General features: G+C 37.5%; 1 protein-coding gene and 1 long non-coding RNA gene across 3 annotated transcripts in view; one reads left to right on the top strand and one right to left on the bottom strand.

Annotated features, from left to right (window-relative positions):
* Positions 1-1,973, bottom strand: part of fstl5 (follistatin-like 5) — a 123,264-nt gene extending 121,291 nt beyond the window's left edge. For both annotated transcript variants that reach the window (XM_082177858.1, XM_082177859.1), the window contains exon 1: positions 1,598-1,973. In XM_082177858.1, coding sequence (XP_082033984.1) covers positions 1,598-1,620 — 23 coding nt within the window. In that variant the 5' untranslated portion in view covers positions 1,621-1,973. The remainder of the gene's footprint in view (positions 1-1,597) is intronic.
* Positions 1-14,500, top strand: part of LOC309504679 — a 360,274-nt gene that overhangs the window by 148,858 nt on the left and 196,916 nt on the right. The window lies entirely within an intron of this gene.

The raw sequence follows: 14,500 nt of genomic DNA, 5'->3' as shown, positions 1-14,500 counted from the left end.
CAAGAGCGATGTCAATGCTTGACTGCGAATTCAAGGAAAAAATAAAAATATTCCTTGCAAAGCCAAACCAACAGGCAATATCAAAACAGGAGAGCTTGAGAATATGGCACAGACTAAATGGTGACAACTTGTCTTCAAATCTAAAATGCTGTCTCTTGAGGTGTTGTTGTCTAATGTTGCTGCAATAAATGAAATACAATTTTTAAATTACACCTACAACCTATCAACTTTGAAGAAGACAAGAACTATTGATAGATGACCAGTTTCGAATAGAAAATAGGCAATTTAAATATATCTACCTTGTGAACATGGTGATACATATCTTACAGTGATGTTTAACCCATTTAAACCCAGTGTCCGTTGTAACAGACATCACATTCAAATGTTTTTGGAAGTTTTGGTTATGTAATTTGGTGCCAACCAAATTATCAGGATTATTAGATGCTGTTAATGTGATCTATGAGTGCCACATCACACAATCTGAACAACAATATGTACAATGTATAATCTACATAAAGTTTCTTGTAATATCTCAAGTGCAAACCACAACAATCTGGATGTTGATTAGAATGGACATTAGAAATAACTTAAAAAATGATCATATACTGATTTGTCATAATTTATTGTCATTGTTTATTTGAATGGCTGCATTCAAATAAAGTATGGTCATATATGTAACATAATTCGAGTCTGAACGCGTTAAAGCGTTTGAAACGGTTACACAGGACGCGTTCTTGTCTTAATTCCTCGCTGTTTTCAAACAGTCGAATTATGTACACACAGGCTACGTTAAACAGACGTCTTTGTTAGCTGCATCTCATCCTGCTGTCAAGTTATAACAGTTAAACTACTTAAAAAGCGTCTGGAGAGCCCTGTGCTCTATTGAGATGCGCCCCTTCGATCTGTTTTTGAACGCAAGAACACGTCCTATATGAACGGATCCGTATAATTGCACTACAGACACCAATTTGTCGCCCGTCTCCAGCCAGCCACGTCAATTACCAGCGATCGCCATACACACACACACACGCCAGATTGAATCTGCACGAGGCAAACAAGAGTATAATCCCCCGCGCGCGCACGGTGTCACTCAAGGATTTGCGTGCTAAGAAAAACAACTTGCTAAGTACCCTGCGGCTAAATTAAACGGCCACGAGCTTTGCCCAGGGTCCCGTACGATCGCTTAACATTTACTTTATTCATTTGAGGAATATCGCAGCACCGTTTGAGAGAGCATGACATCGGATCGACCGACGAGTGAACTTGTCCCCGATAACGGCTGATGGAAAAAAGCTCTTCTAACTTCATCACCCTCCATCAAGCACGGCTACTGGTATTCAGTCAGTTGTGCCCGCTACGCTGAATGTCACTGCACAATATGCTAAATTATTCACACTCTACAGCGAAAGTGGTTTCCACAGTGTCTCTCTATTAAATCCCTTTGAAAAACAGCATACCAGTCTAAAAGCAAGCACAAATAATATAGTGAATGCGTTTAAATCACACTGAAATTAATCCGTGCTGTATCCACGGACCTGAGGCTTGATCGTAAATCACAACAGGATATGTAGTACATCATAGAAAGAAGAAAACATACCTGTGAATCCAACTACAAGTCATCCAGAAAGATATTTCCGATAGAGTTTTGAGCAATAATGTTAACTGCGAAGTAAATCCAATCCCGTTTTGGTTATGCTATAAAGCGTCCTCGGAGTTAGTGCATTCCTTCCAACTGTCGGTTGACGTGAAAATCCTGGTTTCAGCACCTCCTTGAGTGGACAGCTCCACAGAAAGCGGCTTCACCTCGCGCTTCGGGTCTCGAGAGCCACACCAGCGCGAGCCTTTCACCTACTGGCTGCAACCCCGACCGGATTTGCATACAATAATACAATCAGCCAATCAAAAGCTCCGCCGCAAAAACCGACGAGTGGAAACAGCCAGCCGACTTGTCTGAGCTCATCCGTTTAGATGAATTGTCCTTGACAAAGATGAACAGAGTTTGTGTGCAGGCTGTCCTGTCCTGTCCTCTCCCTTCCCTTCCACGTGGTGCATTTGCGTGTGCTTCCAGATTGATTAATATTGTGGTCAGTAAATGTAAACCATTACATCCAAGTCCAGCATTGATTTGTGACCTGTAAAAAAGATGGCAAATTTTTTTAATAACTTGCCTATGTTATTAAACCAATTTTAACAACTCAAATAGGTTGGTATATTAACATTATATGATTTGTTACTGTAAAATGCAGTGACAACAACATAGATGGTACAATGAAAAGGCAACATACATTACACTATAAAAATGATATAAACATTAACTGAGTAACAATGAAATAAAAACACTCCAATGTGCATACCTGCGTGTATATACCTTCAATAATATAATTATAAAATGTAAATATAATTTTTAAATGAAATCAGTGATATATATAGTGTTGCTCAGCGACACTTTCGCTCAGGATTCCACCCATGTTCTGAAGGCGCATCTTCACATCTGTGCTGGGACTCTAATATCTGTCTCAAGTATCTCTCTGATTTCTACACTCATCAGTTCATCATGGTGTCAAACATTATGTGGCTCAGAGGGGTTTTATCGAGCAAACACGACAGAAAAATCTGTCACTTATTTCACTCACTGGATTAGAGTAAAGTAAACATTGGGTTTGACGCACTGCTTTAAAAAGAGAGATCTATTCTGCATTTCCACACAACAAATCAGCAATCTTCTCTTTTTCTAAATTGCTATTCTGTATATCTCTGTAGTGCTATTAGACACAAATATTAACACGAACTCCTCAGCCATCACAGCTATTACACCACGGTGTACCATTTAGACTTCACAGACCTCCTGTTATAGGTGCAGCCAGTTGACATGGAAAAAGTTATTATGTTTGTGACTGTACATTGGAGTACATATCAATCAGACAATGTATCCAACTGGGCTCCAAAAGGAACAATAACTCGCTGTAACGACACAATGGGGAAAGCGAAGAAGTCAAAGTAACCTTACACAGACAATGAGAGAGGGATTCTGAGGGCAACTAGTCTGGAGGGTAGAGAGCCAAATATCTCAGCCGACTATTGGAAGAGCACCAATAACAGCTTGCAGAGCGAGAGAGCATCTTCATATAATTGTTTTCATGACAGACCCACTTAGCTGTCTAAAAACACCTACAGTAAAAATGACGGAGAGAGAGCTGCAAAGACAAAGCCCATATGGCTCAAGCTGATAGGCTGAGGTAACAGTACTCACGCAATAAAGCTGATAAAGGCACTCACAGAATCAGAGTGATGCAGACGGAGGGGTGCTGTGGATGGATTTAACCACCCACACTACGGAGGAAGCTAATTGCACGGTCTCAATCAGCAGCAGGATACCATTGAGCTTTACTTACACACACACACACACACACACACACACACACACACACACACACACACACACACACACACACACACACACACACACACACACACACACACACACACACACACACACACACACACACATTATTTGGTCACTTGTAATTTGTATCTGAACTGTTACCGGTGTGTTATGCAATACAAATTACTGTAAGGGAAGAGAAATGATTCAAAACAGTCTTCTACCTTAAAATGCATGACCTAAAGAGTTCATGAATGCATAAAGGGAGTCAAAATGACCAATACTGGATTTAATGGCTTTCTGCAAAGAAAGAGCATCCTGTTTTTATTGTAATTTCCATTGTAACAAAGTCATTTAAGAATTTAATTTTGTTAAAATAATGTTTTGTTCACTTAATGCCCTCTAAATGGTTTGTTCACTTGTTAAATCTAAAAACTAATTATAACTAACTAACTAACTAACTAACATGTTTGAGTGAGACATTTTTGCAGAGCTTTTTTTATTATATTTAGCTATGATACTTACAGAAACATTAATTCAGGTGTGTCCAAACTGTTGACTGGTAGTGTATACACTCACTGGCCACTTTATTAGGTAGCCTACACCTGTTCAACTGCTTCAAATGCAAATATCTAATCAGCCAATCACATGGCAGCAACTCAATGTATTTAGACATGTAGACATGGTCAAGATGATGTGAATTTCAAACTGAGCATCGGAATGGGGAAGAAGGTACTTTAAGTGACTTTGAACGTGCCATAGTTGTTGGTGAAAGACGGGCTGGTCTGAGTATTTCAGAAACTGCTGCCTTGTATCAACGGTTCAGGCTGGTGGTGGTGGCGTAATGGTATAGGGATATTTTCTTGGCACACTTTATGCCCCTTAGTACCAACTGAGCATTGTTTAAATGCCACAGCCTACCTGAGTATTGTTGCTGACCAAAGCGTCTCGATCGCCCCCATGTGGTTGGTCCCAGTATAGGTCAAAAACCCGCCATCTTCATGTAGTCTAATGGGACATTAGGCAAATTAAACAATCAAATTACACACTTCAAATACATTTTTTCCAAAGATGTTTTCTGTCATTTTAGGTAGTTTTTTAAGTATTCGTTTTTTGAAATAAGTTTGGACTTAGTTATTTATTTATTTGATGCTATAAAAACGTTAGTGTGATGTGATGATTGACAGCTGTGATTGACAGATTCTCTGAGCGAAGTAGTCATTAGCCGCGTTTCCATTACAGATTTGCGCAAATGTTTTGCGCTATTATCTAAATATCGATAAAAAACTATTGCGAAATGACGGCGTTTCCATTAACCGATGTTATGCGACTAAAACGTCTTTTTTTCTCTCGCGATAAGTCATTCCAAAAATCACGGCAACGGACGTTGGTTATAATATCACAGCCACCGCATTAGACATTATTATTATTATTAATGGAAGGAGACGTGGCGTGTTATCCAAGCATTAATGGCAGGGAAAGACCTCCGAACGACACATATAAGGAGTTTCTGGGTGTTTCGCCCTCATTTCTGCTCCGATTGTGGCATTTCTTTGAGATTTAGAATCCAGTATTCCTATAGGCTAATTATTGTTTCTTTTATGAATTTAATAAATAATTCTGTCTCGTGTTCTGTCCAAATGATCCATGTAGGCAACTTTTGTGTCTATTTGTTTTTCCTTTTTTAACCCCTAATTGAAAAACGAAAAATGAACGGTTGTTGTCTTCTTAAAACAAGTTGAACACCAAAATTTTAATTTGAACTGGCTACACACAACTGCTGTGCTTTATTTATGACTTTTTGCCCCTTTATTAAACATTTAAAATATTCACAAATTAATATGGAAAACATGTCGATTTTACTGGTTTTCTAAGGCCAAATTAGAAACTGGAATTGATGTATTTCCCGCAGTGCTGAATGAGAAGAGCCATTAATATAATGAATAAACTATTGTTTTCTAAGTGTCGGCTAAAATCACATCTCCATCTCCGCTGTTATCAGATGCGCTTTTAGAGAGAAATGCAACTTTCATACGGATTAGCCTACATAATCAGAAGGTATTAGCTTTCGATTCGAATTTGTTCGTTTTAAAGTGGACATTTCAAGCTTTAGCCTACACAGGCTATATTTTGTTTCAGTTCTCGCGCCCCAGTTTACGGAGATCATGTGCGTCTGATTGTTTCTTTTATTTTACAAAAGCACAGCATTTTCTTGTTATTGTGAGTTTACACAAATAAAAGTGGTTGAGAATAATGTATTATTATTTTCTGTCTGACCAGAAATGATAGAGTATAAGTTGTTTCCACTGTTGATAGGAAAATGCAAGTGTTTGCGGCCGCGCCTCCGTGTCATGCAGTGCGCGCTCCACGCTCAGCTTTGTTCCTTTTTTGCATAAAAGCCTCTTCTAAATATAGCCTATTAAATGTTATAATAAAATAATATAAAATTATTATTATTTGCGTAGCTATACATGGACTTCAAACACACTGCGTCTTCTAAGTCAGGTGACTGTAAATGCGCAAAAACTGTTTCCATTGCAGTTTTGCGAAATATTCATTTTTCGAATTGCCTGAAAAACCACCTCATGAGAGCGTAAAAACTTTTTTGCGATAAATGGGAGTTTTTGCGAAATTGACGTGTTTCCATTAAGCGTATTTTCAATTCGCAATTTCAATTTGCGCAATGCTGAGGCACCAACAGACTTTTTGGGGGGATTTTCGGGAGGAGATTGAAGCTTCAAGTTTAATTTCTACATTTCCACAACTGTTTATTTCACATCAACATAACGAGTTGTTCTGCAGTAAACTGTACTAACCAATTCTGCGGGAGTATAGGCGGGGCCTTGATACCACGGCTCCACGTCACGCTCACTACTGTGCAGAATCATGTCCCAAATCAGCGCAAGATGTAAAGTTGCGTCGTCCATCTTTTTTAGTCTATGATCCCTTTATGACCACAGTGTTCCCATCTTCTCATGGCTACTTTCAGCAGGATAACGCACCATGTCGCAAAGCTCAAATCACCTCAAACTGGTTTCTTGAACATGACAATGAGTTCACTAAACTCAAATGGCCTCCACAGTCACCAGATCTCAATCCAATAGAGCTCCTTTGGGATGTGGAGGAACGGGAGATTTGCATCATGGGTGTGCAGCAGAAAAATCTGCAGAAACTGCGTGATGCTTCATGTCAATATGGACTAAAATATCCAAGGAATGTTTCCAGCACCTTGTTGAATCAATGCCATGAATTATTAAGGCAGTTCTGAAGCCAAAAGGGGGTCCAACCCGGTACTAGCCAGGTATATCTTATAAAGTTGCCAGTGAGTAGGTATAAAACCGGCCTAAATCACTATGATAAAGGAATAAAATTGACAAATAATTACTATATCATATATCTTGATCCTTTTACAAACATTACTTTTTTTTTGTTCTTTTTTTTTTTTTTTTGTAAACAAAATATAAAACTGACAGTCATAAACCAAAATCACATGATTCGGTACCACTTTAATTTGATAGTCCACTTTGGACATTCTATTAACTATAAGTAACTTTGCAACTACATGTCAACTATCAGTCATTAGAGTATTAGTAGACTGTCTGCTTAATATCTGCTAACACTTTATTTTGATGGTCCTCAAAAACCATTCTGAGTGTAAGTAACTTTGCAAGTACAAAACCTAACCTAATATAGTTAGTTGACATGTAGTTGCAAATTAATGAGAGTTTACATTTTACAGTTATGCATTTGGCAGACGCTTTTATCCAAAGCGATGTCCTATACATTTATACATAGGTATGTGCAATCCCCTGGGATCGCACCCACAACCTTGCGTTGTTAACACAATGCTCTTACCACTGAGCTACAGGAAAGCTGTAGAGCAGGAGAGTTATTTGACATTTAGTTGCAAAGTTACTTATAGTTAGTAGAATGTCTAAATTGGACTATCAAAATAAAGTGTAACCCATGATTCAATAAAATGTATTATTATTATAGACAAAAATGTCTATAATGTCTTTGTGAGTCAAAACCCATAAAAAAATCATAATATATTTTGACCCTTATTATGATGACTGATACAAAATATGTTATATTTGCTGAAAAAAAATGTTTCATGTTGGTTCAATTTGTTGGTTAACTGCTTCATTACAATCATTTTCTTTGTTTAGTAACTTCAATTACCTCTGATCTATAAATATCCAGGTGTTTAATTACATTTTAAACCTTGTTTTGTTCTGAGCAGTGCATATCCATGAAGCGATGCTTTTAATTACATCAGCCTGTGACTTTCCAGGTTTTCACTTTGCCCTCTCGCCCAACCTGAGAAACATAACAGGTTTAACAACAGGTGACATGATGTCACCTCTAGCCTAACCCCTTCAGGATCAGCAAGTTCCCAAAGCAAAATAATTATCAAGAGACAGAATTTCAGTCAACAGCAGCAATTATTCAGGTGTAACCTAGGAGACAGGACAGGTAATTAGACCCGGAGGAGTACTGTGGGTTCAGATCAGACAAAAAGGAACAGGGAGAACATATCTAAGTATGCGACAATCTATCCGACGATAGGTTGATGATGCACAGCGTTTAGCAGATTCTTTTTTTATTTATATTTATGCATTTGGCAAGCACTGAGATGCAACAATATTGACAGGCAGTATGTTACATAATAGTAAAATGTAACCATACCAAAACATTTGTAATATCAATATACTGCAAAAGTTTCATAAAGATTCACAAGATATATGCAGTCAAAAATACTTCTAAGTTTTAGATGCTGTTAATATGTCTATATTCGATGTAAAACTGCTTGTTAAATTAAATTTAAAGCAAACTTATTGAAAATTTAGTTTCTATTTAATTTAATTGTGTCCAATTTACTTATTATGTAAAACTGAAGTTTACTTAAAGGCAGGGCAGGTGATTTTTTCCAGAAATTTTTGATGCACAAATATCAAACGAGATCAGGCTGTAATACTTAATTCCCATCCCTTTTTTGACAAATTTCCAATTTTTTTAAAGTTAAATGCCATACTTATTTCCTTCCACTTGCTCCACAGATCATTTATTTAATACATGGTCTACAAACTTTGTTTCCCTGCTGGACACTGAAAGTACAATCTCTCCAATAACATCATCATAATTTTTTTTATTCACTGCCCTTGTGTATGCAAAACCCATGCAGTTTAAAAATAAAAAAATTAAAATGAAGGCTCTACAACTCCTCAACTTCTACACCAGACCTGGGACTTTCAGTCTTTTTGATGCCACTTACCTCGGAATATGATGATGTCTTTGCATGGGACCCCCTCCTATAAGTCAGATACTGTATATTGTGTGTGTGAGAGAGAGAGAGAGAGAGAGAGAGAGAGAGAGAGAGAGAGAGAGAGAGAGAGAGAGAGAGAGAGAGAGAGAGAGAAATCTGCTCTCAGGCTCTACTGCAAGAGTTTCAACATTCACAGTAAAGCCAAGTTCCAGCCATTAACACCCATACGATAGTTACATCTCCACGGCCCTCGGCAGTTTACTCATTCTACCCATGAGTCCCAAGTGCTGCAAAATTCAGAGCATGTTCAATAGGTTCTGCTTTCTGTAGACATCTCTAACTGCTGATAATAATGTCCATCTAATAATGCTGCATGTGCTGAGTTTAAATTTACACTGAAGTCTAATTCAGCCAACGTGTATGAATTGCTAACTTGTTGTGTAATGAGCAAGTGACGTGAAATGAAATATCCAACCGCTGCGAGCCATTAATTGTAGAACAGGTGGAGATGAACCGTTGACTCTCACATGGCAATCGCAGGTGCACTTGAGGAGAGCATGCTGAGATCATCAGTGTAGTCAGAAATCAGACAGTCAGTTTCATGTAGATTTAATGGCTAGTTACATGGCTATTTTTGGCCTTCCAAAAATATTACACCAGCATGACTGAAAAATAAACACTTTTGCAATTGACTGTTAAACAAAACACTTGCCTTAAGAGTTTTTGTGGTATTTAACAGTGTTTCTCAGTCCTTTTGGTTATATGCATGTATGTATAGGGTTCAACTACCTCTTCATCTACACCAATCCATAAATAGGTTTCTCTGATGAACTCTTATGTCAGGTACACACACTGCATGATTTTAGCCCGATTTTTACTTGCTATCAGTTTTGCGGAAATCAAAGACAAATGACCGAAATCTGAGACAAATCGGTGCATGTTCACGTGAGTGACAATTGTGTAGTGCGAATGAACAAAGATGCAATCTGAGAGAAGCGCAGACGTGTCGCTGATGCCCATGAAATATTTAGCATGCTAAATATCTGGATCAGTCAATAACTCAGAGGCTGTGACCGAAAACGTAATAATGTTGCCTTCGGAGGATGCATTCCAAGGTAGGAAGGCATCAAGGCACGTCCGAATCCAAAGTTACCTTCACTTCCTGTTTCCTAAGATACCTTCATCTGATGGAATTTTGAAGGAATCATGTATCATTCGCTGCATTTGATATCCCACAATCCCATGCTTTCCATTGTGTGACAGTTGAGCTAAAAATAAAGATGGTGTCTGAAAGTTGCAGCTGATGGTCAGTTTGTGTGTAAATGTATGTTTTTTCCACCTCTGATAAAATTTCTAGCGATAAACTATTTGCTTAGTAATCACCAAAGCTCACTTTATTTTGCTGTAGATCATTAAACCATTACGCTGCCTCAAAAGTAGAAAATTGGGAGGTGTGCAAACACTGCCTATAAAGTCATTGCCTGATATGGCAGTGAGGCAACAAGTCAGCTGCCTATAAGTTTTCGGACGCAGCCAAAGTCCTGGAGTGTGAAATGTGTTTTGACTGGAATCAGCGGCAACCTACAGCCAATGAAAGCCCAAGATACAGGTCAAAGGAAAGTTCAAGAGGAGGAATCCAACAGTAAAACATCAGCAAGCATGTCTTCTGCAAGCACCCATTATCTTCTTCATATTCCTATTCTTTTTCACAAAAAAATCGCCGCACAGACAACTTGAATCATAAGCTTCTTGTGTGCATCATTTTCACAAGAAAAAATCCAATCTCTCACTTGATTTCTCATGTGTGTTTTGTTGTGAAACGACTTTAAAAATCATGCAGTGGGTACCCACTATTATTATACTGGATATTATTTAAATTGATTTGTAATTTTATTAAAAAATTATAATATTATTAAACGAATAATCAAAATAAATCAATAGATAAAAAAAATGGATAAAAACAGCAGTTTGAAAAATGCAGTCTGCAATGTTTTAAAGGAACACTCCACCGTTTTTTTTACTGCTCCGAGTGGAAGTGCTCCCAAGTGCTATTCCGCCATACATTATAGTTATCCTTTTTACCCGCTTAGAAAAGCACCACGTTTTATTTTGTGTCACCATACTTGGTCGTGTAACTACTCATGTAACTGTATTTAAATAGGAAAACGTGGAGGTGTTTGGTCGCTTCTAACTTCATCTCTGTTTGGTCCCTAATGAATGAACTGGGTTAAGCTAAGTGCTATCAGAGTGTCGCCGCGCGCCAGAGCGATTGAGTGCACGCACTGAGAGGAGGGAGGTATGTATCAACTCGTCTTAGTTAAGGGAATAACATAGTTTAATATGAAAAAACGGTGGAGTGTTCCTTTAACTAATCTGTATGGTTGTGCATAAACTTAAATAAATAGATTTAATAGATTAAATAGATTAATCTTTAAAAGTAGGCTAACTTTAGTCAAATCATTAAAAATGAAATAATAAAAATGGTTATTGTAATATTTAAACTATCCTAATATTAAAGATTATTGTTAAATTATTTTCAGACCTGAGTTTCAGTAGTCATGTCAAAGCAATAACTAAATCAGCATACTATCATCTAAAAAATATTGCAAGAATTAGATGCTTTGTTTCCAGACAAGACTTAGAGAAACTTGTTCATGCTTTCATCACCAGCAGGGTGGATTATTGTAATGGACTCCTCACTGGCCTTCCCAAAAAGACCATAAGACAGTTGCAGCTCATACAGAACGCTGCCGCTAGGATTCTGAGCAGAACCAGAAAATATGAACATATCACACCAGTCCTCATGTCTTTACACTGGCTCCCAGTTACATTTAGGATTGATTTTAAAGTATTATTACTGGTATATAAATCATTCAATGGCCTAGGACGTCAATACATTGCAGATATGCTCACTGAATATAAACCCAACAGATCACTCAGATCATTATGATCATATCAGCTAGAAATTCCAAGGGTTCACTCTAAGCATGGCGAGTCCGCTTTTAGCTATTATGCCAGCCACAGCTGGAACCAGCTCCCAGAAGAGATCAGATGTGCTCCTACAGTAGTCACATTCAAATCCAGACTCAAAACACTTCTGTTTAGCTATGCATTTACTGAATGAGCACTGTGCCACTGTTCGTCCGACTGTTTGTACTGTACTGTATTTCATTTTATTTTTCTAAACTGTTTTAATTATTCTTTTTTTATTTTTATTATTTTAATTTATTCTATGTGAAGCACTTTGAATTGCCATTGTGTATGAAATGTGCTATAGAAATAAACTTGCCTTGCCTTGCCTTAAATATCAGAAGTATTATAAATATTAGATTAAAATTGTATCGATAAAAAAAACAAAAAAACATGACAGGTTGAGAATTACTGGTACAGCATGCTTTTTATTTTAAAAAAGAAAAATAAATCAATAAAGCAAGCAAGAAATATAACAGGACATATGGTGTTAAATGTGCTACTTATCACCTTTGATTGTAACCAAGCGCCTACAGCAGTGGAAGTAAAGAGTGTGAGCTAATGAGCAGTTTGATGCTGACAAAAGTTAAAGGTCCCATATCGTCAAAAATGAAATTTCCTGGCTTTTTCATGATAACAGAGGTCTAGGGGCTATGCAACTACCATAAGTTTCAAAACAGTCAATCCACAGACAAATGCACGCAGCCTGCATAAAGTAGCTGTGCCTTTTCACGATCCGTTGTGACTTCCGTAAAAATGTGACGTCAGAACTACTCAGTCACCGCCTTCAGTCACCACCCCGAGCACTGCCCAACCCCCAGACAACATCGTTGCTGAGCAACAACAACACGGAAACATGTCGGGAAAATGCTGTTCAGTTGATGGATGTAGACGCCTGCACTCCCGCGGGACCCAACGCAACAGAGTGCGGCGCGGGACTAAATTTGATGGCCAAGTGCGGGCGTAAGGTACTGGTGTGTGTGCGAGTTGCGGGAGAATAAAACGATTCGCGGAACTCCCGCAAAATAGAAATATCTAAAAACAATATAAATTGTTATTCATATGTTGCACAAAAGCATCAAGAATAACCAAAACTAAATAAAAACTATTTACAGGCCAGAACGAGTTTCTATTTATAACATGTTTGCTGCGTTGAGCAATGTAGCCAATCACAGACATTTGTGTTGATTTCTTGAACGCGATGGCCAATGAGATGTATTTAAGATAGAATCCACTCACCGCTCAAAACTGAGTTTTTGTTCAGTGCTGAATTCTGCATGCTGGCAGATCCTCTGATTATAACAAACGAAGTGTAGACATTATGAAAGATTTATTGTGCAGTCAGCTTCACTGATAATAACGGAGCTTTGTGAGATCGCGATGAACTGAGATATCAGCTTTTTAGGAATTATTAAGGGAGCACTCTTTGCGCTATTTCTGTCATGCCAAACCATGCACGTAGTAGCCTATGCTTGCTTTTATGTTAAATTAACAGTGGTTTGTGAATGTTTATGCTTTAATAACAAATAATTTATCACCATCATAACAGGTGTTTTATTTACCGTACTTGTGATCATCACCAAACCACAGCAGGCTACAGCATACATGACCCTAGTCACTTGTGGTTGGCCTGGCCGTGTATCACTCAGAAAACAACAGGCCAATCAGAAGAGAGGCTCATGAATATTAATTAGGCAGGCCAAAATCGACCTGTTCTTACAGAGCTCCTGAGAAAGGAGCTGTACAAATATATTGAGATGGTTTTTGGTACTTATACTGCAAATATATATTCTTAAGGACATCAAAACCTAAAATAAAACTTCAGAAAGGTGTACAATATGGGACTTTAACATGTGCTACAGAAAATTTATGCTGACAGAAAGGAAATTCTGTGGGTCATCTCTGTGTCCTTCAGTCTCCAAGCCTTATGATGAAGTGAAACTCAAACCTTTGTGGCTACAGAACAAACAAAAAGCCCTTACATCAGTCACCTCTTGCCCATGGTTATAATGGACCATTAGCGTGAGCACTGGGTTACAGGGGCAAACCACCATCCATTTTGACCTTAAATCAGACTTGACTTGCAACACAGGTCTACACAATGAACTACAAAGCAGAAACAAAAACTAATGTTTAAAACAGACAAAACACAGGTTTGAAAAGAGGCATTCTTTGCCTCCAGCCATCCCTCTAAAACCACAAAGCAAAGTCTGTTTAACCCTTTTAATTGATCTCCTTTTAATAAATAAATAAATTCATGTCACTACATTAACTAGATTAATCAAACATTTTTTCTATGATTAATCGTGTTTTTATACGTTTTTATACGTTTTTTTAAAAGATTTTATAATGTAGCCTAATATTTTCACAGTTAATCTCCAAATTACTGTAGAAACAACATACAGTATATTTAAAATACTTGTTTAATGGCATCTTTTTATGAATGAAGGCCAGTATCACTGATACTAATATTCTCGATGAGAATGATTCCCTTATTAAAGCTAAGTTCTTTAGTCAAGAGCAGTGAGTAATTTGTTCTTTGGTTAACATTAATGACAGACAGCATTAGTGGCTGCTATCACTTTAAAGGATTAGTTCACTTTCAAAAATGTTTTGCTGATAATTTACTCACCCCGATGTCCTACAAGATATCCATGTCTTTCTTCAGTCGAAAAGAAACTAAAGTTTTTGAGGAATTTTTCTACTCAGAATGGATTTCAATGGCAACCAACTATTCCAATGTTCAAAGAAGGTTCAAATGCAGCTTCAAAGTCTCTACACGATCCCAGTCGAGAAATAAGGGTCTTATCTAGCGAAACGATCGTCATTCTCTAAAATATATATATATATATATATATATATATATATATATATATACAGTA

The sequence above is a fragment of the Leuciscus leuciscus genome (genome assembly GCF_965113295.1).
Source record: "Leuciscus leuciscus genome assembly, chromosome: 8".
NCBI classification, from domain to species: Eukaryota; Metazoa; Chordata; class Actinopteri; order Cypriniformes; family Leuciscidae; genus Leuciscus; species Leuciscus leuciscus.
Note: the sequence above shows the minus strand (reverse complement) of the source record. Positions and strands in the feature narration are given on the sequence as shown.